At 39.5% G+C, this 25,895-nt stretch overlaps 1 protein-coding gene across 1 annotated transcript in view; it reads right to left on the bottom strand.

The window, feature by feature from the left end:
* The window catches only part of ZZEF1 (zinc finger ZZ-type and EF-hand domain containing 1), a 64,515-nt gene that overhangs the window by 30,454 nt on the left and 8,166 nt on the right, over positions 1–25,895 (bottom strand). The window contains exons 6-29 of the mRNA XM_074160423.1: positions 24,850–25,060; positions 23,258–23,374; positions 22,849–23,027; positions 21,722–21,820; positions 20,523–20,614; positions 19,373–19,521; positions 17,894–18,005; positions 15,196–15,411; positions 13,902–14,002; positions 13,394–13,563; positions 12,471–12,604; positions 12,090–12,160; positions 11,531–11,645; positions 10,759–10,918; positions 9,678–9,799; positions 9,481–9,591; positions 8,639–8,805; positions 7,949–8,030; positions 7,119–7,320; positions 5,372–5,520; positions 4,476–4,716; positions 2,826–2,905; positions 1,505–1,598; positions 430–943 (exon numbers count right to left, since the gene is read on the bottom strand). Of these exons, the coding sequence (XP_074016524.1) occupies positions 430–943; positions 1,505–1,598; positions 2,826–2,905; positions 4,476–4,716; positions 5,372–5,520; positions 7,119–7,320; positions 7,949–8,030; positions 8,639–8,805; positions 9,481–9,591; positions 9,678–9,799; positions 10,759–10,918; positions 11,531–11,645; positions 12,090–12,160; positions 12,471–12,604; positions 13,394–13,563; positions 13,902–14,002; positions 15,196–15,411; positions 17,894–18,005; positions 19,373–19,521; positions 20,523–20,614; positions 21,722–21,820; positions 22,849–23,027; positions 23,258–23,374; positions 24,850–25,060 (3,688 nt within the window). The remainder of the gene's footprint in view (positions 1–429; positions 944–1,504; positions 1,599–2,825; positions 2,906–4,475; positions 4,717–5,371; positions 5,521–7,118; positions 7,321–7,948; positions 8,031–8,638; positions 8,806–9,480; positions 9,592–9,677; positions 9,800–10,758; positions 10,919–11,530; positions 11,646–12,089; positions 12,161–12,470; positions 12,605–13,393; positions 13,564–13,901; positions 14,003–15,195; positions 15,412–17,893; positions 18,006–19,372; positions 19,522–20,522; positions 20,615–21,721; positions 21,821–22,848; positions 23,028–23,257; positions 23,375–24,849; positions 25,061–25,895) is intronic.

Below are 25,895 nucleotides of genomic sequence, written 5' to 3'. Positions count from 1 at the left end.
ATTTTAGAGCCTAAAATAGACAAACTGAGAATTGGAAATCTCTCTTTTGATTTACATTCTCAGAATATCAGGTAATTTCATGAGAGATGCAACTATTCTGTATTTGGTATCAAGCATTTCCAGCATTTCTACTGTTTGTTGACAAGCAGCAAAATGTCACTGCAGACAGATCTCAGGAAGCAAGACAAGAAATAGCCAAGTAACACTCTTCCACATTCTGAAGTTCTACATGATAGAAGTGAATCAGAGGGAATAATACTCTTTACAAGTCCCTACATGGTTGTGAGTAACTGAAGTTTGATACGTAAATCTGACAACTATTTATGTACGAGATGATTTTCAATGCTCTCTCGCAGCTAAAAGATGTTCGATTCCGTTTGAAGCCAAGTTTCTGTATTATACAATTGGCAACATTTTCAATTTGCTTACCTCTCATGTGAAAGTGACTGATCCTTAATAAAGTCTAATGTGTTTTTCAATATAGGATATTTCTCCTTGATGGTAGGCACAGCTCTCGGCTCTTCCATCGATCTGAAAGACAGGAGCCTTAGTCTTCCACGGCTGAACTGAGACTTCCGCGTAGGAGTGGAGGGAGGGGATGCTGTATCTTCTTGCTGTGAAACTGCATTCTCAGCAGGCTTGCTATGAAATGCAGGTGCTTCTTCTGTTTGGAGGGGGTCTGATACTTGTTTAATCTTCGTATGAGTTTGCGTCGTTTGGCCCCCCTCCTTTGAAACAGGACGAGTCACTCCATTGGAAGAGGAGCGTGCTGCCTGGAAGTCTGTGTCCACAACAGAACCTTTTCTTTGGTGTTTATCACTGGCAGACTGTTGGACATCATCGATATCTTGGGCTTCCAAACTCTCTGAAGCAGAATCTTTCGTCTTTGCTCTTACAGGCAGAAAATTCAGTAACAAAAGGCTCTTCTGCATACAAAGTTTTGCTGCAGCATAAAAATTGGAAGAGTTAAAATTATGACAACAGAACACCAAACTCACTATCTCCTGGTTAGGAAGAAAGTGATTTATCTTGTTTCTTCTGAGCAAAGACAGCTAGAAAATAGTGTTTGTCTTATGTGACACTAACAGACAGTTAGTTATAGATTTCCAAATGCTAAATTTGAATAATCACTCCGAACCACATGAAGCACACAGTAGTCAATGAGAACACATTTTATTCTAATAACAATCATTCTGCTATTCTACCATCGGTTAGTTGTGATAACAAGTATCTACAAAAATAGATGAACCTGAGTTCACAACCAGGAGACCCAAGGGAGAGGTCACTCCCTGTAGAATTTTCTCACATACTATTTTCTGCAAAGAATAGCAAAACATGATCCCAGGCAGCTCATGTAATGTATACTAGTTTAACTCTTAAGGTATTAAAAAGTAATCCCAGTTGTTAACTTACCTTTTACAGCAAAAATAATAATTAAGGTTTACAAGGCAATGCTTTACCTAACTGGCCGGAACGCTTATAGATTTGGAAAGACAACACTTACCAAGAGTTTCTGGGTTCACCTCACTTGCTTCTGTGTTCTGCTTCTCCTCAGTGTCATTTCCCCTACCCATCAGGGATTTCTGCTTCATTTCCAACTGCAGACAGGATGTTACAATAGTTAAAATATGTATATCCCCCTGTATATCTATACAGCAAGGCCATATGAAGACAATGGATCGCATTAAAGGAATTTAATCTCAGGAACAGAAGACAGTATTTACTATCCCCTACTGCAGAATAAAACACTCAGTAGTCTAAAAGAGCAACGCCTAAACTATTAGAGCAGGTAACGCAGCCTCACACTGAGATGCTTAAGGTTTGTAGGCTGACACCCTTCCCTCTCCGGTGACTGGACGTGTATCAACCCTCCCAGAAAAAGAAGGCTGCCTCTTTACCCCCACCACTCAGGAAATTATATACATCTAGTCGTGAGATAAGATTCTCCAAAAGCATCATGTCATCTAGTGAGTACTCTCAGATGCAAATGTCACCTGTCAGGCAATGGGTACAATGCAATTACTCATCCTAACACCCATCTGCACCCACTACAACCCCAGAGCACCAAACTGCCGGGAATTCTTGCAGGTAAGAAAGAGGAGGGAGGAGCTCAGAAGGTACCAGAACAGTTCATTTGGCTGGCCCACATCTGAATGGCCCACAAGAGTAGCAGAAAAGCGGGCCATAGACTGAATTAGCTGTTCTTGAAGACCACACAGTTGTTAACATTCAGAATTTCCTGCAGAGTAGTGAAATCCAAATGAATTGGCTCTTTGCAGCTGCAGGTGACGATGCAGACACCTCTCACCAGGCTGTGAGCTGATGCCACCAGCTCTTGACATAAGGTGTATATGTTTCAAGGAAAATTACATGCAAAAACCATACTCTGAACCAAAGCCAGTGAGTTGCTTGTCCAAGAAGCAATTCTTTCCTTTTCTGTTAGCACTGCATTACTGTGAGAACAATGTTTGAGATGGACTTCTTTCTATGTTATACCTCAAAAGAACTCCAACTGCCATGTAAGATACATGTTGTTCCTAATTAACACCACACATTCTTGCTGAAAAGTAACACAAATTTAATTGATTTTTGAGTCAAATTCAGTCCTAAATACTCATGATCAGGGGCTGAGGGAAGGAGGGGAGCGCAAGAATGCATTTAACTGTTTAAGTTCAAAGTTTAGAAGTGAACATATGTTCTTCCTAAGCAAAAACAGTTGACCTAGAATCACTGAAGGAAAACTTGGTTCCACCCTACTCCACAACATTGCGTTGTGAAATATTAAGGTAAATGACATTAATAAACATCCTCCTGAGTGATCTTACCATCCATATTCTAATGGAATCAGCCAGGGAATACACTTGTGCAAACTCCTCACTCAAAGGCACCTTTCCTCCACTGTTGACTGGAAATGAGAGAAAGAAGAGGCCTGTTTATTCGCAGCTCCGTTTTTACACAACTTGACTACTTAACTAAAATTATGCTACAGTCTTCACTTTATCTCTTAGTCAATGCTTGGAATTACGCCTGTAAGAAAAATAGGGAATAAAACCTGCCAGCTTTCATATGCTTTAAATACATAAACTGCACCTTGACAGAGTTATTTGCAAAGTTGAATTATTAAAATCTTTCTCATTTCCTCCCAAAATTGATGCCTGCAGTCAGGGAAAATAAAAAACCTCTCCCTATACATGCAAATATCACAAATGCAAACTGATAGCAGAATAATGAAGAAATACTTAGTATTAACTTAAAGCTTTATAGATGTATTTAGTTATATTTTTTTTTCCCCTTTTATTTTATCGTGTGAATTTCTGGAATGGACTTTCAAGATCAATTTACAAAAAATAAAGACCTGACAAAACAGTTTCCATCAAAACTGCCCTGACAATGATTATGGAGAAAAAGACATTCCTATGCAGGGTTTTCCCCTCTCCCATTCCTCAAAACTTTTTTATATTTTACTTTTTCCTTCATTTCAGCACCACTTGCACATACTGCACATGGCACAGGTCAACGGGGATCCTGAAATGAGTCTGCCCCGGCAAGACCCACAGATGGAGCTATGAACCTAATCATGGAATGAAAATCTTATCCACTCATTAATATTTTCCTGAGCTACGACCGTTTTCAATCTTATTCAGAGAATTAGATCAACTGTCAGACATCGACAAAATGACTAAAGGCAATAACCACTTTAGTCATCTAGTCAGTCTTTGTGTCAGTCGTTTCTACCCATAAGTTTATAGCTCAAGACGTAAGATGTTTTGTGACAGAAAGTGAAAGCCTAAAATGAAACCCTTCAAAAGCAATACCTTAATATCCAATACTACAAACATATCAATAAGCTTAAAGGAAGGATGGTGTAAGTTAAAAAGTTGTCCATTTTACCTACTGAAAATATATAAGTCGTAATACAATGGACATTATACAAATTAAAAGCAAAATATTTCCTTTTATTTAAAAAAAAAATAAGAAATTTTTTTAAAGAAAATATGTATTTTGAGGATGTCAAGGTTAGTTTCCACAGTGTAACATTTTGGGAGGGAATTCACAGCTCTTCCACCCCCAAGGTTTAAAAACAAATTTAAGCCGGTGCTGGCTTTTTGGAAAAGATACAATGAGAGTGGAAAATTATATAAGAACCAGTAATCACTGGGAGTCACGTTGTTCGGAATTAAATCCCCAAAGGACATCACTACTCTCTTTGGGTATATCCTTATAAGGCTTAGTCAGTTGCTTATGATGGTTATTAATATTTGGACAGAGCTCTGAAGATAAAAACATATATTATTAAAAAATAAACATTCTAGAGATAAGGCTTACCTAGGCTAAATGATGACCTCTTTATACAGAACATCTTTTTAAACATTATCACACTAAACTGATTTTTCAAAGTTTATAAACTGAACTATAAGATAGCCTTTTACAAACTTTAAGTCTTCATTATTAAGATAGTCTAATATTAGAGTTACCATATTTTTGAAGCTTCTCATATAACTCTGGAGTGAGATACACCAAAGCAGCAAATGTGGAGTTCACAGCTTGATCAACAGTGGAACCAGCAACTATATCTGTCTTTGGGGTCTGTTTTTTACATGCCTGTATAAGTCCTTTGAAAAGTTCAGATTTTTGCCCACTGAAGTCCTGGGCAGGATCTGATTTTGCAAAGTCGATAAGAAAGTTACGGCAGTCATCTTGGTGAGAGCTCCTAGCCTGCAGAGAACGTTAGAAAACATTTACTTTAACATTGTCTGAAAATTTGTTGCAGCTCAATTTTAATTTGATGTAATGTAAATGTAATTTGACAATTAAGTTAAGTTGCAGAATCTCTACTGCAGCTGAGCAACCTGATCCAATGAAAGATCTCTTTAAACTGAGAGAGGGGAGATTTAGATGAGATATTGGGAAGAAGTTCTTTGCTGTGAGGGTGCTGAGACCCTGGCCCAGGTTGCCCAGAGAAGCTGTGGCTGCCCCATCCCTGGAGGGGTTCAAGGCCAGGCTGGATGGGGCTTTGAGCAACCTGGTCTGGTGGGAGGTGTCCCTGCCCAGGACAGGGGGTTGGAACTGGATGGTCTTTAAGGCCCCTTCCAACCCAAACCATTCTGTGATTCTATGTCCCTGCCCAAGGCAGAAAAGGGAATTAGATGATCTTTGAAGGTCCCTCCCTCCCATGATTCTATGAAAATGGAAACTAATGAAGGGCATAAGAACTTCTTTCCTCCTTGATATTTGAATTAACCAGCACAAATGATGACAACTTTAGCACAACAGCATATGCTTAAGGACATATCCACTAATTAAGCCTGGATGAAACTGTGTGATACACAGGGATTTCATGCCAATGAAACAAAAGCCGTGGTGTAAGTACCTCTTTTTTATCCCGGTGCGTTCTGCTGCTCTGAGCGGCTCCTGGCAGCGCCTCAGGACACATCTGGTGCCTGAAGACAGGTTTCCACAGAGGAGAATTAAGAACTGATGTTACTTTCAAAGGAGGCAAGTCTGCTTCACTACCTAGTTCTGTAAGAAATTCAAAACAGACATGTCAGTTATTAAGTATTTTTGTTAATTTGTACAGATTAGTGAAAATAGTAAATATTAAACATCCAGTAGGGGAAAAAAGGTAACGCAGTAAGACTGAACAAGTAGTTTAACGACATTCTCTAATTTCTGTTTCTCTAATGTGCTACAGAAAACTTGTGTGCCCTTTCTTTAACAGCAGCGTCAATAGCTTATCTTATAGTGACGATATGTTACATTATGGAAGGACTTTAAATTAAACATTTTCACTGTACGTATGGCCATAGAAATTTGTCAATTTGCAAGAGAGTTTCAAAGCTTTTTTTTCCTACTAAAGACATAATAATTTGCTATATATATACTCATATTAAGAAAGGAAGAAAATATTCTATGATAAGAACATTTCAATTAGTTCCCTAATTTCACAGGTAAGTACTTGCCTAATTTTCCCAGGTAAGTACTGACCACCCGATTGCAGCAAGAACTCTTTAACCTTATTTAATTTCTCCAAAGTGGTGAAAAAAATTCAGATGTAGGAAGCTAGACAGAAGTGTTCTGGTTTTGAAATTAAAGAACAAAAAGCTCTTTTTTTTCTTTTTTTCTTATTGCACCTATCTAATATTTTGTGTTTAAGTTCTCTCCAGTGGCCCAAATCCTAAGTGTACTTAACTTCTGGAATTAGCCAAACTTAATTCATAAATTCAAATTTAAATCAATACCAGATGCCCATGTGAAACACTCTACATCGTTTGTGTTCTAAGCTCTGTATTTTTTTCAGTTTGCTGGCTCCCCATTTACACCACCAGTATGGGGTGGATCACAGCTCTAGGGAAAAATTTTAAAAGAAAAAAAGAAGAACAGAAGATTGGGAAAACTCTGATATTACTTCCTAAACGTAATTCAGTTTATTCTGATTGTTTCCAGGAGTCCGTGCCTTCCTAACACGGGCTTCTGAGCACTAGAGACACCACAGCGATCCCTGTGAAACTCTCAGACACCGCAGAACAGCGTGGCCACAAAGAGGGGGCACAGCTCAGTGACCACACTTTGGGAAGCAGCAACACAGCAAGTCTTCCATCTTTGGTCAACAGAGAAATACTAAAGGAACTTTACTTCCACAGGGGATCTGTCTGAGAGAGCTGGGGTTGTTCAGCCTGGAGAAGAGAAGGCTCCGGGGAGACCTCATGGCAGCCTTCCAATACCTGAAGGGAGCCTACAGGAGAGCCGGAGAGGGACTCTTTGTCAGGAAGTGTAGCGACAGGACAAGGGGGAATGGTTTTAAATTGGAAGAGGGGAGATTTAGATTAGATATTAGGAGGAAATTCTTTCCTGTGAGGGTGGTGAGGCACTGGAACAGGTTGCCCAGGGAAGTTGTGGATGCCCCATCCCTGGAAGTGTTTAAGGCCAGGCTGGATGGGGCTTTGAGCAACCTGCTCTAGTGGAGGTGTCCCTGCTCAGGGCAGGGGGGTTGGGACTTGATGACCTTTAAGGTCCCTTCCAACTCTAACCATTCTATGAGTCTATGATCTGAAACATAAGGTCCTCGTATCTCCTCTTTATATGGCAAGATAACTTCTGGAGCCATTAAACGCGCTCACCTCGTAGAGATTTCAGAGCCATACTTCGGGAAGCCAAGCGCCCCATCAACCGGGAGACGAGAAGCTGTAAATCCAAGCCCCAAGAAACGGCAACATCTGGGAGGCCGTAAGCAGTGACGGAAAACTTGTAGCCCCACTCATTATTACTGCTGTCAGAGTGAAAGAGAAACTGCAGCCGTGGGCCAGCCTTAAAGGTCACTTTCTACAGAGCAACAAAACAGTCATTTTGCCAAATGTAGATGACAGGAAGACGTTTCAGGGTAATGAATTCCCTTCAGCAACTCTGTTTTTTCAGTATTACGTTCTGTCCACAACAGATCTGATTTCCCCCACCGTCTGAATGAGACAACCCACAACACTAAGCAGGTAAAATGTCTAGATAATAGCTTAATGAGAAATTTTATAGATGATTAAGCTTTAGAAATCGGAGCCGTAAAACACTAGAGAAGCAACTCATCTGAGCAGGTGCCATTAAAGAAAGAGCGTAGCCACAGGAAGCACTACACTCGTCTCATGATTTAAAGAGCTGTGAGGGCAGGGTGTCAAGGAGCAGGTTTTACCCATGTAGTTACTGGCAGTTAGACATGGTTATTACTTTTCATTTCGGCTCCTTTGATACCAGCAACAAAGAGGGATTCTTTACTCATTCTCTCTTTTTATCTGCGTCATTGCAGACCTTCTTCCCCACCTCCTGCCCCCCACCTTTCAGAGGGAATAAACACACCCACATGGAATTACACATCCTTTTAGACAACAGGTTTTCCATAAGGATCATAAACAATTCCTAAGGTTGGATCAATCACTTGGTTCAGAATTTTAAAGACGCTCACCTTAGGCCACTTCTCAGTGCCAACCTTTGTATCGTAACGAGTTTTTGCACCTCTGGCATCAGTAAACTCCAGGTAATCATACCTGTGAAAATTGCAATTCATTACTTCCATGGTTACTTTTTCAGTTTGGGGGGAAAATGTTTGCTTTTGGATTTTCACAAGTGCTGCATCTCAGAATGCCCTGTCATATCTTTCTGAACCACATCTGCATCGCTTCACATGACAAAGGAATTTATTTCATGTATCAATGCAATAGTCCCAGCAAACACAGACCTGCTTCCTGTAGAACTTTCCCAACCTTTCAGAATTGGTAACAGGTGCTAATTTTAACATCTGGCATATGCCTTAACTAAGCAGTAGCCTGATAAGTTCCCAGGAGAAACCAAGCCAATAGTTTTGCCTAAAGAGGGAAAAATAAATACCACAAGCACAAACTGTCGTGGTCACAGCAATATAACAAAACAAATCAAGGCCAAAGGAAGCAAAATTCATACAAACAGCATGTCTGTACGTTTGCCAGGAGAAGCAGCTTTCAGCATGAGAAGTCATTCAAAATAACACATTATATATTACACGGGACAATGAAGAAACTGAAATGGCATGCTCAGAGTGCAAGAAGTATCCTTGCACATTAAAACATGCCCTCTGTAAATAGATATTGGAATCTAACATAGCACAAGATTAATGTACCTCCTTTCAGTTTCACATTTTTCATCAAATTCCACTTCAAAGTAAGTTGCCCCATGGCACAGGAAGACTGAGACATCATGGCAATTATTTTCATAATTATGAGGAGATTCCATCGTCCATGTTCGCAATACTACAGGCTGTTCCTGCTGCCAGTTTTCCATTTCCATCTGTAGAATGAAAATGCATTCTTGAGAAAGTAAAGCATTAAAAAAAAAAAACAAACAAAAAACAACCAAGCAACCCACACTAGATTTTTGTGTCTACGCTTTCAAGGTGCCAGATGTACGTTCAAGGTGGAATTAAAAAGGCTAGAGCACTAGAGCATTGATTTACACCTAAACTAGTTATAAAGACACCCTTGATAACCACGTTAAAGAAGCATTTCTGAAGTAAAATTCCTCTAGTCTACTGGGGGAGGAGAGAGTCTCACCCCAGAAGAGCCTACAAGTCTCCAACAACAAAAGAGAATCTGGGTAAGTAATGCAGATTTAAACATCTACACTACAGACATACAGACTATTTGCATTACCACATGCAACAAAGCTAAAAATGTTAAGCACATACTATTTTTAATTTCCCTCTTTCATTCTCAGAATCCCTCCTCCTTTCTGCCTTCTGGGCTTCTCATTCCAGTTGCACTTTCTGGTCATTCATTTTGCTCATCTTCAGTATCAGTACATATTCCTAGTTCTTCATTACACATTTCATTTCATTACACATCCCATACTCGTAGAAGCTTTCCAGCTCCTTTCAAACGCTTACCAGCAGAATCACCTGAGACGTCTTTCCTGCAATTTTGCTTTTGTTTCCCTGTACTTAATAGTGCCTGTGTCTTTAGTTACCTTATGAGGCTCGCTACAAAGGCTTTTCAGTGGTTCTATCAAAGTGCTGAATCCCTGTAGCAGAGTACAGTATGGAATGTCTAAAGTGCAAAAATCCAACAAGAAGATGACCTAGGAGAAAACACAGGTCTCATGAAAACGCACGTAACCACAGCCATAACACCCGGGAATAGTACAAAATCCCAAGGGTCACTTACCAGCTGACGAGTGGCCATAGCAAAGACAGAGTTACTTATTTTTTCTACTATTGTTTTGCCACTATATTGAGATAAAAGTGACTGCAAAATCGTTCTGATATTTGACAGGAACTGGCCCACATCTAAAGAGAAAAAAAACCCTTAATAGCCACCTTAAGGATTTGCTACCACAACCTGCTTTATCAAACACCTAAGTGCATGGTGATGTGCACAAGAAGACAGCAGGAAAGGCATCTGCTGCCCCAAGGCAGTGACACTCAACAGCCAAAACAGTTCAGAGAAGTTTTCTGTGACATTTCTATTGTGGAAATAAGTTATGCTTATCAACAGTATCAAAAAAGAAAAAACCAAAAAGGAGTGATGAGTAATTTAATCAAGCACTCCAAGATTGTTGAAACAACCTCATTGTACCAAGTAGCCTCCTCTTTGCGTAAACTCATGTTTTAAGCTTAAAGTAATAAATAAGGCTAATAATTTTTAGCTATAGCTCTACTCCATTTTAAAATGTAAGGCAGGAAGACAACAAACTTTAATTTATAAACAATTAACATAAATATGAAGTAATTTTACATAGAATTACATCTCCTTTAAGTAGTTGGCCCAATAAACTACTCAATACTGAGCTGCTGCTCAGTAAAAAAAAAAAACAAACAAACATACAAACACAAAAAAAACCCAAAAAGCAGCTGTAGCAAAACACTCCCTACAAGTGTCCAGCTTAAGTTCCTTTCTTCCTGCTATTACAAACATCTAGGAAAATACATACCACCACACAGAAGCTTATCAAAATAAGGGAAATTTAAAGAAACCAGAATGTTCAAATGAAAGTCCGTAACCGTATTTCCTTTTTTTCCCCCAGTATTTGACATCGAAAACATACAAAATTATCAATATGGCTAAAATTTTTAGTTGCTCAAAATGCCTACAGATTCCATCCTAGAGAGACTGGAAATGCTATGATAGTTATTGGAATGTCTCAGGCAACCACTGGGGAACCCTTATTACACTGCTAATTGAGAAATCACATTTTAAAGTCGTGTATTACAGCACATTTAATTCTGTATTCAATCCCAGCACTTACAGTTTTTAAGTATTCCTACAGCAAGATCCTTGGCTGAATTATCGCTACCCTTAAGTTGCAGGTAGCACCATGAAAGGAGGCTACCTTGAACAGACCAGAATAAGGAAGACAAGACCGTGCCACTCTCTTGCTGCGCAACATCCAGCATCATCATTTCACACTGAAAAATAAAGAATTTAACAAAAGGATATCCTCTTCTGCTGCAGAATGACATATTACATGTACTAAGTAAACCACGATGGACATTATCACCCCAATCACCCCACAAAAAAGATTAAATGCAACCGACAAGCAGCATAAAACACCATGAGGCAACTAATGTATTTTGTTTTGATAAATCGCAATTTTAAGTAGGAATAGCTACGTATGAGTCACTTGATGTTCTCAGCACATTTCTTCTGCATATGTAAATGACCCTCCTCCACTTACACCTCCCTTGGTGGCATGACCAATTCTAACCTCTCAATATGGGATCATTTACTTCTGTTTCCTAGTGTTGATAGACTGCCATAAAGTCTTTTTAACACCGCAGAAAAATTCCTCATCTTATACATCACTCACTCTACTATTATGAAGTGTTAATGCTTAAAGGAGAATATTCCAATCAGTTGGAAAACCTAATCCTACAGACTTGAATAGTCATGAATGGTTTTACCCAGAAGAACAGGAAAGTTAGTTCTTTAGCACACATCTCAGGCACACAGCTTGTGTTTGAACGCGTACAAAAATCATGGCAAAGAAATAGGAAGAGAAACGGTGCAGAGACAGTTACCTCTCTTGCTGCCACTAGCAGAAGGGTATCCATGACTGACAGCACTTCGCTTATGTCAAAATTTGCAGAAACTCCTTTCTCTGGTAATAATAAGAGTCCACCTGGATCTTGATCACTACAAAACAAAGATCTTCTTACTAACCAACAAGTAGCACAGTCCCAAAAGGTAAATTTAGCTATCCTTGTGACAAATATGTAGAGATCCTACTGTGTCATTACTAGGAAAACCAAAAGTGTTTGGGTTCTGATGACTGTAGACTGATTAAATCAGTACCAACTGTCACCATGGACAAACAATCACTTAAAAATTGGAATACAGCCGAGGAGAAGTCTAAGAGCAAGATACTGCAATTTCAGCACCAACCTTGGACAATGTTTTATATAGCTATTCAGTCAATAAACATATTAAAGTAGTAGTATTCTCCTTTCCAAAGCAAAGTTAATTGATTATTTTGGAGAATCATTTTCCGGGGAATATGATTCCTAAAAAGGATTAAATATGAACTTTTTAACAGATGTGGGGTAGCAGACAATGATTTTTCATTTCAGGACCCCTTACCTGAAGTGGGTACACAAGGATCTGAAGGCAAGATGTACAGATTGCTTATGTTCCTGCTCTGTGATGTTTTTCTAGAAAAGGAAAAAGATTTATTTGTATGACACGTTCTGTTTCCCTCCTCTGTGAGAAAGAATTCTAATTTCTGCATTCTACTATTCATTTTTTGGTAAGAAAGGCAGGGTTAGCTCCTCTTTCTTTGGATAAGCTGCAGAGAGAGAGAGAAGGGGAAGGGTAAAAAGAGGCAAAGAAAAAAAAAAAAGGTGGTTTTCATTTTAATGGGACAAAGTATGCATTATTTGACATCAAGAATTCAGATTTGTCCTTTTTTTCTGCATAAAGAAAGCAGGTACTAAACGATCAATTTCTCATGTAATGGTTTACCATCATGGTGAAGAGCTGCTGTCGCCTGGTCTGTCTGTCCGGGAAGAAGACTGCTGCTCCGCTGAGCAGGGTGTTCTTAACTTCCTCTTTCAGCATCTTCATTGGCGTGAAGTTACTGTCGCCCATATCCACTACTGCTCATACAAAGAGGAAACAAAATTCCAAGTTCAAATTAAACCCCATCTAATATGTTAGAGGCGTAACCGAATTAAACAGGTTAATTTCCACAGCTTCAAGCCCTTGCAATCCCATCGTACACACAGAAAATGAGGGGAAACTTTTTGACTTCTAGCAAGAAAGATTTTTCTCAGGATATATTTATTCACTGAGTAAATTAATTCTAGGAACATTAAGACTTGACAACTATCAAAAGCTAATGACGTTTTCAAGATGTGACAGATTCCATATAAACTGGTTTATCTCTAGCTTGCTTTTCAAGAGATTGTTAGGTAATTAACAAAATTTATACTTGAATAAAGAGGGTACCATCCTACTTCCAATGAAATCTAAGGTGAATTCCCATTCTCTTTACAGGCTCCAGAATCTTCCCTGTGTTTCTGTAAAGCTTACAGGCTCCTTGTAAGATCATTTTTATGAAATATCAGAAATAAATGACCCCCAGTAACATTAAAGGATCACATTTCTCCGCTGGTTCAACGTTTGAATGTCATGTTTGAAAGAAGTTTCCTATTGCAGCTGTTACCAAACTAAATGTTGTCAGAAAGTCTATAAAACCATTTCATAGGGTTAAGGAAAGTTTCACTGTGATAGACTAATTAGCACAAACTGACCTGAGGAGAAAACAAAGAAACAGGAGCTGACTTAGCCTCTAGGAATAAACATCTTTTTCCCAAATTGTAGCTATTGTAACACACTTGTAAGCCACAACAGACAAACCAGTTAATATATTCAATATAAATTACCTTCACACAAATGTCTATAAAGTTCTTCTGCAGCTTCTGCATTACCAGATGTTTTGCTCTGAGAAGCTTCTTGAGGTTTAGGAGTTTTATTGTCTCCAGTAAGTACAGAGAAGCAGCTCTGGAGAAGCTGCAACAGCAGTGTTTGAGCAGAGACGCATTCTTCCCTTGGGCTGGAAGAAGGCATAAAACAAACAGAAGTAAAAACTGGAAAAGAAGTTCTTTTGCATCAAATAGATAATGCTATGAAAGTCCTTATCTCAGATGGATAAAAAACACTAAGTAGAGAGCACATAGCCAAAAAAAGTAGAGCTACCAGCTAAATTAATCTACATCTCAAGCTTCTACATAACATTATAGTTAAAAACACATATGGCAGCAGTAGGAAAACGTTATTTATGTAAATAATGTAGGTTAGGAAGAAGAAACTGCTGCAACTAAACTAAGCACACTTTATTTATACATACACGCACAGATTAGTGCTTCACCACACAGTAAAGAAGTGACTTACTTTTGGTGAAGTTTATTGTAAAAGTTCCAGAACAGCTGCAAATCAAGGCCTGTGAAATCCAAAAATGACTTGTATTTTAACCCACTCTCCTTCTGTTGAACCTTAAAAAGGCAAAGAAAATGCAGGATTGAAAAATTAACTCTACACAGAACACATTTATAAAAAGTAAATCCCTGAGCACTGGGCTTAAAGCATCTTATCATGAATTCCAGTATAGGTTCTTTCATGGATATTCCAGTGTCTAAATGGAATGGTTCATGCTGAAACCTTCCACTTCACAGAGCTACTAAGAAGGACTCTCTCTCCTCTTTCCAGATGTCTAGTCCCTGTCACCCACCACCAAAGGGCTTTACAACCTCTACCTCTTCACCTAACATGACTGAAAGTAAGTAACGGCCAAAATGAGACTGCCCATGGTTCAGAATCGAAGCTGAAAAGGCACAGATGTATGCACTGTGCGAATGAAACCCCCTCAAAAGCAGGGTACATCAAGCTGGCATACATCAGCACACAACAGCCATATCTCTTAACTGTATACGTCTCACTCTAGGTATTTACAGAATTACTTCATATAAAGAGAGGGCGTGTTCTAATCTCTGCAACTTTTCCAGCTACCTCTCCAAGCACTTTCCCCCATGCTTGATTCGGAAAAAGCTACAGTATCTAACAGACAGTAGAGCACCCTTCTGTTGCGTTGGCTTCACCCAGCATCCAAGCTGATGGTCAACTTCAGTAAACATATGCAGAATGCTATTGTTCAGAAACCATTATTTTCTTCTCCACAGCATGGTTTTAACAGTCACTAATACCTTATCATAGAATGGTTAGAGTTGGAAGGGACCTTAAAGACCATCCAGTTCCAACCCCCCTGCCCTGGGCAGGGACACCTCCCACCACACCAGGTTGCTCAAAGCCCCATCCAACCTGGCCTTGAACCCCTCTAGGAATGGGGCAGCCACAGCTTCTCTGGGCAACCTGGGCCAGGGTCTCACCACCCTCACAGGAAAGAACTTCTTCCCAATATCTCATCTAAATCTCCCCTCTTTCAGTTTAAAACCCTTCCCCCTCATCCTGGTTGCTGCCCTCCCTGATCAAGAGTCCCTCCCCAGCTTTCCTGGAGGCCCTTTCGGGACTGGAAGGGGCTCTAAGGTCTCCCTGGAGCCTTCTCTTCTCCAGGATGAACAACCCTGATCACAACTACTTATTACAATTACCCATTCACAATTCCTGTTAGCATAGCCTCATTACGTTTAGCATGGCAAATACAAGCTTAAAAAGAACTAAGTAAAAGTACCAGGTCCTGTGCCAGCTGCTGGATGAAATGAAGTGTCTTCAGGAGAAGAGTTGTGCCACAAACAGTCTCATCATCACTTTTCCTGCACTGCAAGCAGTTCATGCTCCTGTTGGGCTCGTCTCGCATAGGCCGAAGATAGCCAAGAACGTTCAGGCCTTGAACCCCAAGCCGTTCTGCTGTGTCTTGTCTTGTGCACAAGAACTTTATCATCAAGTACTGGAAGGATATAAGCACAAGATCTGTTTTTAAAAGTTAGTACAAATTCAGCTTTTAAAAGACATGAGCGTGCATATGTGAGGAGACTGCGGGGGGGGGGGGGGGGGCGGGGGGGAAGCCTTATTCCCTGTCAATCACCCCCAGAAGTTTAAAATACTGAGCCTGAGATTTAGGCCAAGCTTGAACTCTCCCCATGTCTCAAAAAAAGTCACAGTGATGGTTCTGTGACCCCTACAGGCATCTGCAATGTTAGTTAATTCATTATCATTCCATTCGTTCTGCATACTCCGTTCTGTGGCTCTACAGTTACAGCGTTTTTTCAGGTTAAAAAATTATTAGCTGCATTAAAAAGCAAGCAGAGGATCAATATGTAATATTTAAAAGATACTTTTACGCCATCTGTCCACAGTGAGGTACAGAAAGCAAAGCTGAAGGGAACAGCAGGTTCTGCCATCCAAACATACTTAGTAACTGCACACTCTTAAGTCCCGGGGACTAAGGGTTACAGGGACAACAGCGGAGCAAGTGACAAGTTGAGAAACATTCCCAGTTGACTTATAACTGTGCACCACTTCTGCTCATTTCCACAGGATAAAAAAGGATTGGGGAACTATGCAACGGCTGACTCCAGAAACAAGATAAACGCAGGATCTGAGAAGGCTTTAGTTCTGAGAAGCAAAAGTTTCCCAGTTAAGCACTACAAATCAAAACCCATATTCTGCCACTCTTCACGGAATTGTCAGAGTTGGAAGGACCTCTAGAGATCCTCTAGTCCAACTCCCCTGCTAAAGCAGGGCTGCCCAGAGCACATCACTCAGGACTGCATCCAGGCGTGTCTTGAAGATCTCCAGAGAAGGGGACTCCACAACCTCCTGGGCAGCCTGTTCCAGGGCTCTGTCACCCTCACCGGAAAGAAGTTTCTCCTCATATTTAAATGGAACTTCCTATGTTCCAGCTTGTGCCTGTTGCCCCTCATCCTATCGCTGGAAACCACTGAAAAGAGCCCGGCTCCATCATCCTTCAACCCACCCTTTAGGTACTTGTAAACATAGATAAGGTCTCCCCTCAGCTTTCTCTTCTCCAGGCTAAAGAGTCCCAGCTCTTTGAGCCTTTCCTCATAAGGGAGATGCTCTAATCCCTTAATCATCTTTGTTGCCCTACGCTGGACTCTCTCCAGTAGTTCCCTGTCTCTCTTGAACTGGGGAGCCCAGAACTGGACACAGTATTCCAGTTGTGGCCTCACCAGTGCAGAGTAGAGGGGGAGAATGACCTCCCTCGACTTACTGGCCACACTCTTCCCTATGCAGCCCAGGATCCCATTGGCCCTCTTGGCAACAAGGGCACATTGCTGGCTCATGGATAGTTTGCTATCCACCAGGACTCCCAGATCCTTCTTCTCAGCAGTGCTTTCCAGAAGATCCACCCCTAACCTACATTGGTGCCTGGGGTTCTTCCTCCCCAGGTGCAGGACCCTACACTTGCCCTTGTTGAACCTCATTAGGTTCTTCTCTGCGCAGCACTCCAGCCTGTCCAGGTCACGCTGGATGGCGGCACAGCCCTCTGGAGTGTCGGCCAGCCCTCCCAGTTTGGTATCATCAGCGAACTTGCTAAGGATACACTCTGTCCCCTTGTCCAGGTCATTGATGAATACGTTGAACAGGACTGGGCCGAGTATTGACCCCTGGGGGACACTGCTGGTTACAGGCGTCCAACTTGACCCCTGCTCCATTAATTACAACCCTCTGAGTTCTGTCACACAGCCAGGACTCAATCCACCCCACTGCCCCCTCATCTAGCCCATACTTCCTTAATTTTCTAATGAGGATATTATGGGAGATAGCGTCAAAAGCCTTGCTGAAGTCAAGGTAGATGACCTCTGCTGCTCTCCCCTCATCCAGCCATCCAGTTATAACGTCATAGAAGGCTATCAGATTGGTCAAGCATGATTTACCCTTGGTAAATCCATGTTGACCTTCTTGAAACAGAAAAGTCCCACGTTCTTCAAGGAAATCAACTAGACTGATGGAACTACTTAGTAATGTTTTTGGCCCTTAAGACAAGGGTTGAGAAGAATCTGGCTCTGAAAGAATAAATGCTGTAACTATGCAGTAGTTAATTCATCTATGTATTAGAAAAAAGAAACAATTTTCCTCATGACAAAACCACTGATGATTATTTCCTCGTGATAAAACCCCTAGTCTGCACATTATCATGTAATTTTGCATTAAATTTGATCCTGAAGGATCATTTAACTACAACTATGTATGTGTACATACAGAGAAAAAGAATAAAGCTCAGAGGACAGAAATTGAATCATTCAATAGATTCAACTGAATTCAATTCATTGATTTTTACCTCTACCCAGAAGAGTTCTCCTCGCACAAAAATAAAGTAGGTTTATTTCAACTGTCATTATAACAAAGGCCAGCGATGAGCTTCTGCTCACTGGGACTGGGCAAACAGGATTTTCATGGTTTCTTACTTGGGAAATTCTGCATTGCTGCATTTTGACATCAACTTCATCCCATTCTTCTTCTACTTCAAACCAGCCAATAGGGTCATCATCTCCCAAATCATCACACGAACAACTGCTTCTACAGATAAAAGAATGTAACAGACTGTTACAAAAAAACCCAAACAAACCAAAGAGTTTAAAGAAACTGCAAAGCTATTGATATTCTACTAAATATTTTTATCATGTTCTGGCTATAAAGATGAGAAGAGAGACAACAGAAACTTCCACATATCCAAACTCTATCCCATGGAAGGTAAGAAAATTAAGGAGATCTTTTCAGTCACGGTCCCTAACCTGCCCTCAATCCTAAGCAACAGTTCTGAGAAAGTAATTTAATAAATGCTAATTAATATATGATCTTCCTATGAATTGCTTCTGTTACCAGTGACCTGCACCTTGAGTAGAAAGTTTGTTTTGTTATATTCCTTTTTAAACAGGTCTTTAAATCAAGGGTTGAAAACAACAGCTATATACTTATTTCCTCAAACACTCACAGAATCACAGAATCACAGAATCTTAGTGGTTGGAAGGGACCTTTGAGATCATCGAGTCCAACCACATTAAAAAAAAAAAACAAAACAAAAACACACAAACAAACAAAAGAACACAACACAAAACCAAACAAACAACAACACCCCCCCCAAAAAAAAAAAAAAAAAAAAAAAAAAAAAAAGCAGCATCCATCAACTAAACCCCACACACAACACCCCACCACAAACCAACAATCCCGGGCGCTAGAGCATGCCCTGAAGAGCCACGTCTACACGTTTCTTAAATACCTCCAGGGATGGTGACTCCACCACCTCCCTGGGCAGGCTGTTCCAGTGCTTGACCACTCTCTCAGTAAAGTAATTCTTCCTAATATCTAATCTAAACCTCCCCTGCCGCAACTTCAGACCATTTCCTCTGGTCCTGTCGTTATTCCCTTGGGAGAAGAGGCCAACCCCCGCCTCTCTACAGTTTCCTTTCAGGTAGTTGTAGAGGGCAATGAGGTCTCCCCTCAGCCTCCTCTTCTCCAAACTAAACATGCCCAGTTCCCTCAGCCTCTCCTCATAGGACTTGTTCTCCAGACCCCTCACCAGCTTGGTGGCTCTCCTCTGGACACGCTCCAGCACTTCAATGTCTTTCCTGTAGTGAGGGGCCCAAAACTGAACACAGTACTCGAGGTGAGGCCTCACCAGTGCCGAGTACAGAGGCACGATGACTTCCCTGCTCCTGCTGGCCACGCTATTCCTGATACAGGCCAGGATGCCGTTGGCCTTCTTGGCTGCCTGGGCACACTGCTGGCTCATGTTAAGCTCATTAAAATCAAACAAGTAACAATTAAATGATGCATCATTTTTAAGTCATTTGGGGCAATCCTCAGTGGTTCAAGTGACATTGCAAAAAAGATCTAATACAGCATTTATTTTCCACGTATTCATTACCAAAAAAGTCCACCTATACCTGTTTTTTAAAAATTGTTTGAATTCCCGCAGCTTCCATTTGTCATAGCTCTCAAATCTTTTGAAGTGTTCCTCTGCATGGAACTTCTCCGAAGGACTATTATATGCAAACACAAGCCCACACTGTGCCCCGATGGCACCTCTTCGCACCTAAAGAACAAATCCAGAGCCGTGTATTAAAAAACTGACAATAAAAGAAGGTGTTGAGGAAAGAAAATCACAGAAAGTAACTAAATCCTGACAATGCTGATCTCTGGTATTGCACTTTTTACCTACAGAAAAATGAAACACATTTAGAGAAATGTTATGAAAAATGAACGAAGATCATGTACCTGGTTAATATTTGTTACATATATCCCTCTGCTAGCACCCTAGCATGAACTATACTCCACATATTAATTCTAATTTTGTATACTTTTTTAATTTTAAAAAACCAAGATTAAAATTATGCATATCCCAGTATCACTATGCTGCAAACCAGCTTAGCTGCCTCTCCAGCTCCAATGAGAATTTACTTGCCAGAAGTCCCTCCATGTTTAATTCTCTTTGACACTGAAATATGTATCCTCATTCCAGGAATTAAACTACAGCTTTGTCTTAAATAAATAAACAAATAAATCCAGCTGCAGAAATCTCACTTCTCCTGGCCATGAGATTTAATCACAAGATCTTGCTTTTAAAGCAGGTAAAATTGCGCCAAGTGTTCAAACTACGCTGATGTCTCTAAACAGAATTGGAAAGATCCTAGATTTAATCTGGACTCACATTCTATAGATCTTGAAATCTGCTTCTCACAGAGTTGGAAAATTATTTTAAGTATAAGGTATATAATCCTACTAATAAATCCATACTCTTTAGAGAGAAACCATATACCTAAGGCTCACTGGCTTGAGTATATTACAAGAGACAGACAAAAGCAATAAAAAATAAGTGTCTTTACTACATGCTTGTGGTACCTTGAAACAATTTAAGACCTCCATTCCCTTAAGTTCCCTGTGGTTTACATAAAAGTAAAATCGCAAAATAACACTAGTGCATGAGTAATTTAAAATTTCAGTTCATACCAAATAAAAAAAAAAAATTCTAATTCAACTCTACCATTAAGGAAAAAAGCGAGCCTTCTACTTGAAAAACACAGAGGAACTACATACCTTTATTCTAATTTGTGTCACTTGAAATGAAGATTCAGTTCCAGTAGAAAGAATGATACTTGCTCTGGTCTTCCCAGTTTCAGTAAGAAAACCTAAAGCAGCAGTGGGAATGGAATGAGGTTGGAAGGACTGTTAGAGCAAGGTCCTTGAAAGAGAATACTACAATTGTGAACTAAAAGGGGAAACAAAACCATGATGTTTTTCTAGTGAAATGCTCATTAAGACATGTTTCCAAGTAAAAGAGTAAAAGACAAGTAAAAGACTGTATTATGTTATTATACGCTCCCCCAGAGCACAGACAGATCCTTGAGCCAGTGTCTCTCTGGGGCTGCAGTATCCGCAGCAATTTCAAGATTGTTCTCCCATTAAAGGTTATTAATAAACTCCCAAATATTACTTTGGCTTGTGACTCTGTTCACTGATATTATTCACTGTTCCCCAAACCGTGATCCATAAAACAACAGAAGACAATCCACAACATAACTAAAGAATAAAATCAAACACTACACACGAGCAAACAAAAGCGTAAATTAAGCATTCAGAACATGCCCGATTTTCTATCACAATAACTTTCATTTATCAGTAGCACTGCACAAGACAATACAGAATGTTTTTTTTAAAAAAGATGAGGTAGTATTTCACTAAAAAAAAAAAGAGGTCAAGAAGCACAAACCCCTTTCTTTAGGTTGTATCCAAATAAAAACATAGCATTAACAAAGACAGGCTTTAAAGGAGAATTAATAGTTATGTGAACTCAGTGAAAATTTCAATGATTTCTACCATCTCCCTCCATCAATATTTGGGAAACTGGCAGTGAATGATTCATGACTTCAACCCACAAAACGTGCTCTGGTATCATTTTCTTTGTGACAGCTCATTGCTGACTTCCATGTAGAATATCAATAATTCCCCCGCGAATCCAGTCATTTCTTTGTTTTGTTATTACAGTAAACTGGCTCCTGAGAAATCCACCTTCTTGTAAAACAGAATTTATATATTGTTGGGGAGGAGTACATTGTTGGTGGTGTTTGGGGTTTTTTGGGGGTTTTTTTTGTTTGTTTGTTTACAGATCTTCCATACCATTAAACTATCGAGTAGCACCAAATATATATTAACTATATATATGCAACAGCACCACAGCTTTGTTAACAGCCTTTGTTTCTGGTTGAATATTCTGTATTTTTAATCCAGGCTCTTACCATCCCCAGTCCACGGCTCTACAAGGAGGTTTTCAGGCCCTGATTTATCTTCTTTTCCCTTTACATCACACGCTTGCAAAGTCAGCCGTAATGGTTTTCCTAAATAAGAAAATTAACAGGTTTATCAAAAAAGAAAGCCTGTTTTCCAATTTTAAGTTCTTCACACAGAAAACAAATGAAAAAAATTACAATACTATGAGCTTTTTACCATTGTCAGATAAAAAAGGAGGAATAAACTGGAGTATAAGAGATAGGGTAATCTGATGTAGCTAAAGTTTAAGATATGGACAGAAGGACAATGAAAATCATGACAAAGAATGTTCTCTCAACTGTTTGCACACTCTGGAATTCACGATACATGAAATACCACTCTTGTCTTGCAAAAAGCAGCAGCTAGTCTGGGAAAAATGGAACAATTTTCAAACCTTTTGAAAGTAAATACTAATACAATAATAACAAACTAATTAATATAGTCTTTGGCACAAGCCAAGGAGTCCTGGCAAAACCTACTAAGAGGAGAACAAAGGGAAAAATTCTTCATGAGAGAGAGACTAATGATAATCTCAGAAGTTGACACTTGAGAAAATACAGTTTTATCAAAAAAGTACAGCCAACACAGCAAAATCTTACGCCTGGTGCCAGAGCACGCACAGCTCTACACTTACGACACACTCAGATTGATTTATTAAAGTGAAAATAAAGAACTCTAAACAGACGCTGATGACATTACATTTAAAATACATCTTAAATTTGTGCACTTGTATATGTCTGCAAGAGAGACCACTTACTGAGACTAAACACACAAAAAAGTCCAGCGTGCTACTGAAAGAATAGAAATACTTGACGTCATTTGCCTTTTATACCATATAAACACTATCACCATCTTGATATAGGGGCCACTATCTACAAAGTTCATCTTTTCTCCCTCAAGATGATGCCACCGGGTTCGATTCTTAGATCCCAGAAACCTTATCTAACCATCAACTTTTAGGCTGTACCTTCTTGGTAAGAGCTGTTCATTTGGAAGTTTTCTATAACTTTAAACCCCAGCAGGACAAGTAAAACAACTCAAAGCTGCACATTGTCTTAAGTACGTACAGTAAAGGATCCAACAATTTTTCACTTACCATATTTATAGAGCAGGTTCTGTCTGACTGTTGCCATGGAAGCGATAAGGGATGAAGCTTTGTATGGAGTGTCCAAATGATCGGTGATCGTACAAAGGGAACTTATCACTTTAGCGACGCTCCCCCTGGCTAAGGCAAAGGCCAGGAGTGTAAGTTCCACCTCTGGAGTAGTGCAACAACTGGGGAGGGAAAAAATACAACAGTGTGACACGAAAACTCAGGACACTTTGGTTTTAAATAAAGACAAATAACGCTCACATGGAAAAATCTACAGTGCCTGTTTCTTAACGTCTTTGAATTTTTCAATATACTTAAAAAAAGAGCAGGTGAGTAAAAATGAGATATGTTTGCAATACAAATTCTTCCAAACCATTTTCCGCTACATCAAAATACATTAACGTAATCTCACCTTGTTATTCTTATAAGGAAGCTATCGACTTCTTCCAAAACATTTGGAGATAAGAAGCTTGAAAAATCTGTAGAGCCCGGCGTTAGGGATAGAGGTGGCATGTGTTGCAGTGCTTTCCTAGGAAAAAGGACAGAATATGACATCAGACCCAGACAGAATCGGAGAAAAAAAGCCTTCTAAAATGAAACAGACACTTGAATCTTCACGCTTTATATGAGCAGGTCTCTACAAATAGATTCTGAATGCAGAAAATCTGTTTACACAGAGAATCTGTTCAAAAGATAAAACCAGTATTGGGCTCTTGGGACTTGGACTCTTGGGAAAGTCCAAGGAGCGCTTGGTAATCTTGAATCTCAGCCTCATAATCTCAGATTTAATGAGACAAATAAATCAAGAGGTTTTGAATTAAATCTGTGACAGCATTAGAAATAGCTTAGCGTCCAAGTATTGCTTCATTTCCAACAGTTCTAGAATTGCATAGAAGACCATTAATAAAGGGAAAATTGCTCTTAAATTCTTTCAGAACAAGAAACCAAGGGAGAAAGCTGGTAGCTTATATGAGAATTCTTCTTTGATTTCCTAAGATAATGTAATAAGCCCTAAAAATAAAAATTCTTAAGCGGTTTCAAAGTCATTCTATCCAATACTAAAGTTTGGGGTTTTGCAGTATGATTTCAAACACTGAATTTGTAATTCCTGAATTTCTAGTTAAGGCTTCTTCTTCATAACTTTTTTAGGCTTTATTAGCTCAGGATCCATGTTTTATTTCTAACAAATATCTAAACTGTAGCAAGACCAAAGGCTCTCAGTTTTAGCAAAGCTTGGAACTATGAACCTGCCTCAGACGTAAGCACATATAAAGTTATTTAAACTTTAAAGAGGTTTCATAGACGACACAAATTAAGGATAGGCTTAAAGGACTTTAGCCTAGAGTACTCATTAACCTTATGGCAGCAGGGCTCTTAACTGGTGGCATCGTGGTAACTGAGCTCTATAAAAGCTGATGTGGGTGTGGAGGGATTTTATTAGGATTCCAATCCTTCAAGTCATGGAGCAGAAGCGTTTGGCAGCCAGACAAGGAAACGTTACACAGAAAATGGCCGGTCACCACAAACAAACATCTCCACAGAGATACTGCATACAACCAACTACATCCCCATGTAACGCATGACAAGGCTTTACACAAGCAAATATTTGCTGAAAATTAAGCCTAATTAAGCTCCTTTCATAAGTAGAAGCTCTCCAATATTTATAACCAATGATATTAACAGAGAAAATTAATTAAATTTTAGGCTTCTCAAAAATATTACAAGCCAAAGGATTGGTAAAAAACATATTTTTGTGTCCATTCAGTGATGGCTTAACAACTGATTAGATAAAACAGCAAGGAGAATTACACTTATTCTCGTATGTGCAAATGGATAAAAGAGAAATATCAAAATTTAAACAGTGTGATAGCTAAAAAGATGTTTAAACACCTTCACAGGGGGAGCAGAAACCAGTTACACAAGGGAGATTGGTTTACTAAAGCTGGAAGTATTAAATATATAAATAAATAAACCAGTCATACACCATGGAAGTTTGGTACTTACTGGGTATTTTGTAAAATAGTGTGAACGAATGCGGGATTTGTTTCCATGGAAGCTGTCACCAGAGAGGTCAGCAGAGACCAGTACCAGATGGCTGAAGCATCACACACAGAGACGCCCACCTTCTTCACTCTCTGATACCCCACGGCCCGGAGGCCGTGGATTCTAGTGTCACATCCATCACTAAGGCAACGCTTGATGTTTATCTGTACATCTGTCAAAACACAAAATAGAAGATTTTTTTTTTCCCATGTCTTCTGCTGGATTAGATTTAGAAGAATCCAAATATTCAAAACAATAATTACTGCAAAACGTCTTAGAAAAATAGCAGCAGATATGTAACAGTTCTCCCACATATAGACAACTATACACGTGTTTCTTCACTGTGCACTCTATGATTTGGGAAATTTACCCTTTGAATGGCTTATGCAATCCATGACATATTGCATGGCTAGAAATTAGGACAAAAGTAGTAAAAGACCCTCAAAGAGATCACAGATTATTTCACCAGTACCTTTCTACCCACACACATAGAAAGTATCTTGGGAGTGGCAGTGGAGAAGACAGAAAAAGAGTAAAGCCTAACAGCAAAGTTTTAAGTTACATAAAAATTTTCACTGAAATTCTTGACCATTCTGCACAGCTAACATTGTCCTATTTACTTCTAAGGAACGATATCCTTTGCTGCCCTCTTCTGTGGCAGCCAAGAGCTCAGCTTAGTGAAAAGCACCTATTTGAACAGAAACCATCTTAGGAAGGAGCAGCTTTCCTCCAATTGATTCCAATATAGCACCCACACACCTACCAGACTTAAAAATAACACTACTTAAAAATCCTTAGCATAAAACCCACTTTACAAAAATCATCTGACCAGCTTCAGAGCTTTGCTAACAAAAAAAAAAAAAAAAGAAAGAAAAGAAAAAGTTGCTCAGAAGCAGATTTTTTGCAAGATGCTTTCACTGTGCAAGCAAAGCTATTTTAAAATTGCCCAGTGTCTTCAAATTGAGAGGCTAAATCTGCATCTTTTGTCATTCCAACGCTTCAGTCCT

Source organism: Numenius arquata, chromosome 18 (genome assembly GCF_964106895.1).
Source record: "Numenius arquata chromosome 18, bNumArq3.hap1.1, whole genome shotgun sequence".
Taxonomy (NCBI): domain Eukaryota; kingdom Metazoa; phylum Chordata; class Aves; order Charadriiformes; family Scolopacidae; genus Numenius; species Numenius arquata.
This window is presented reverse-complemented; position numbering and strand designations above follow the sequence as displayed.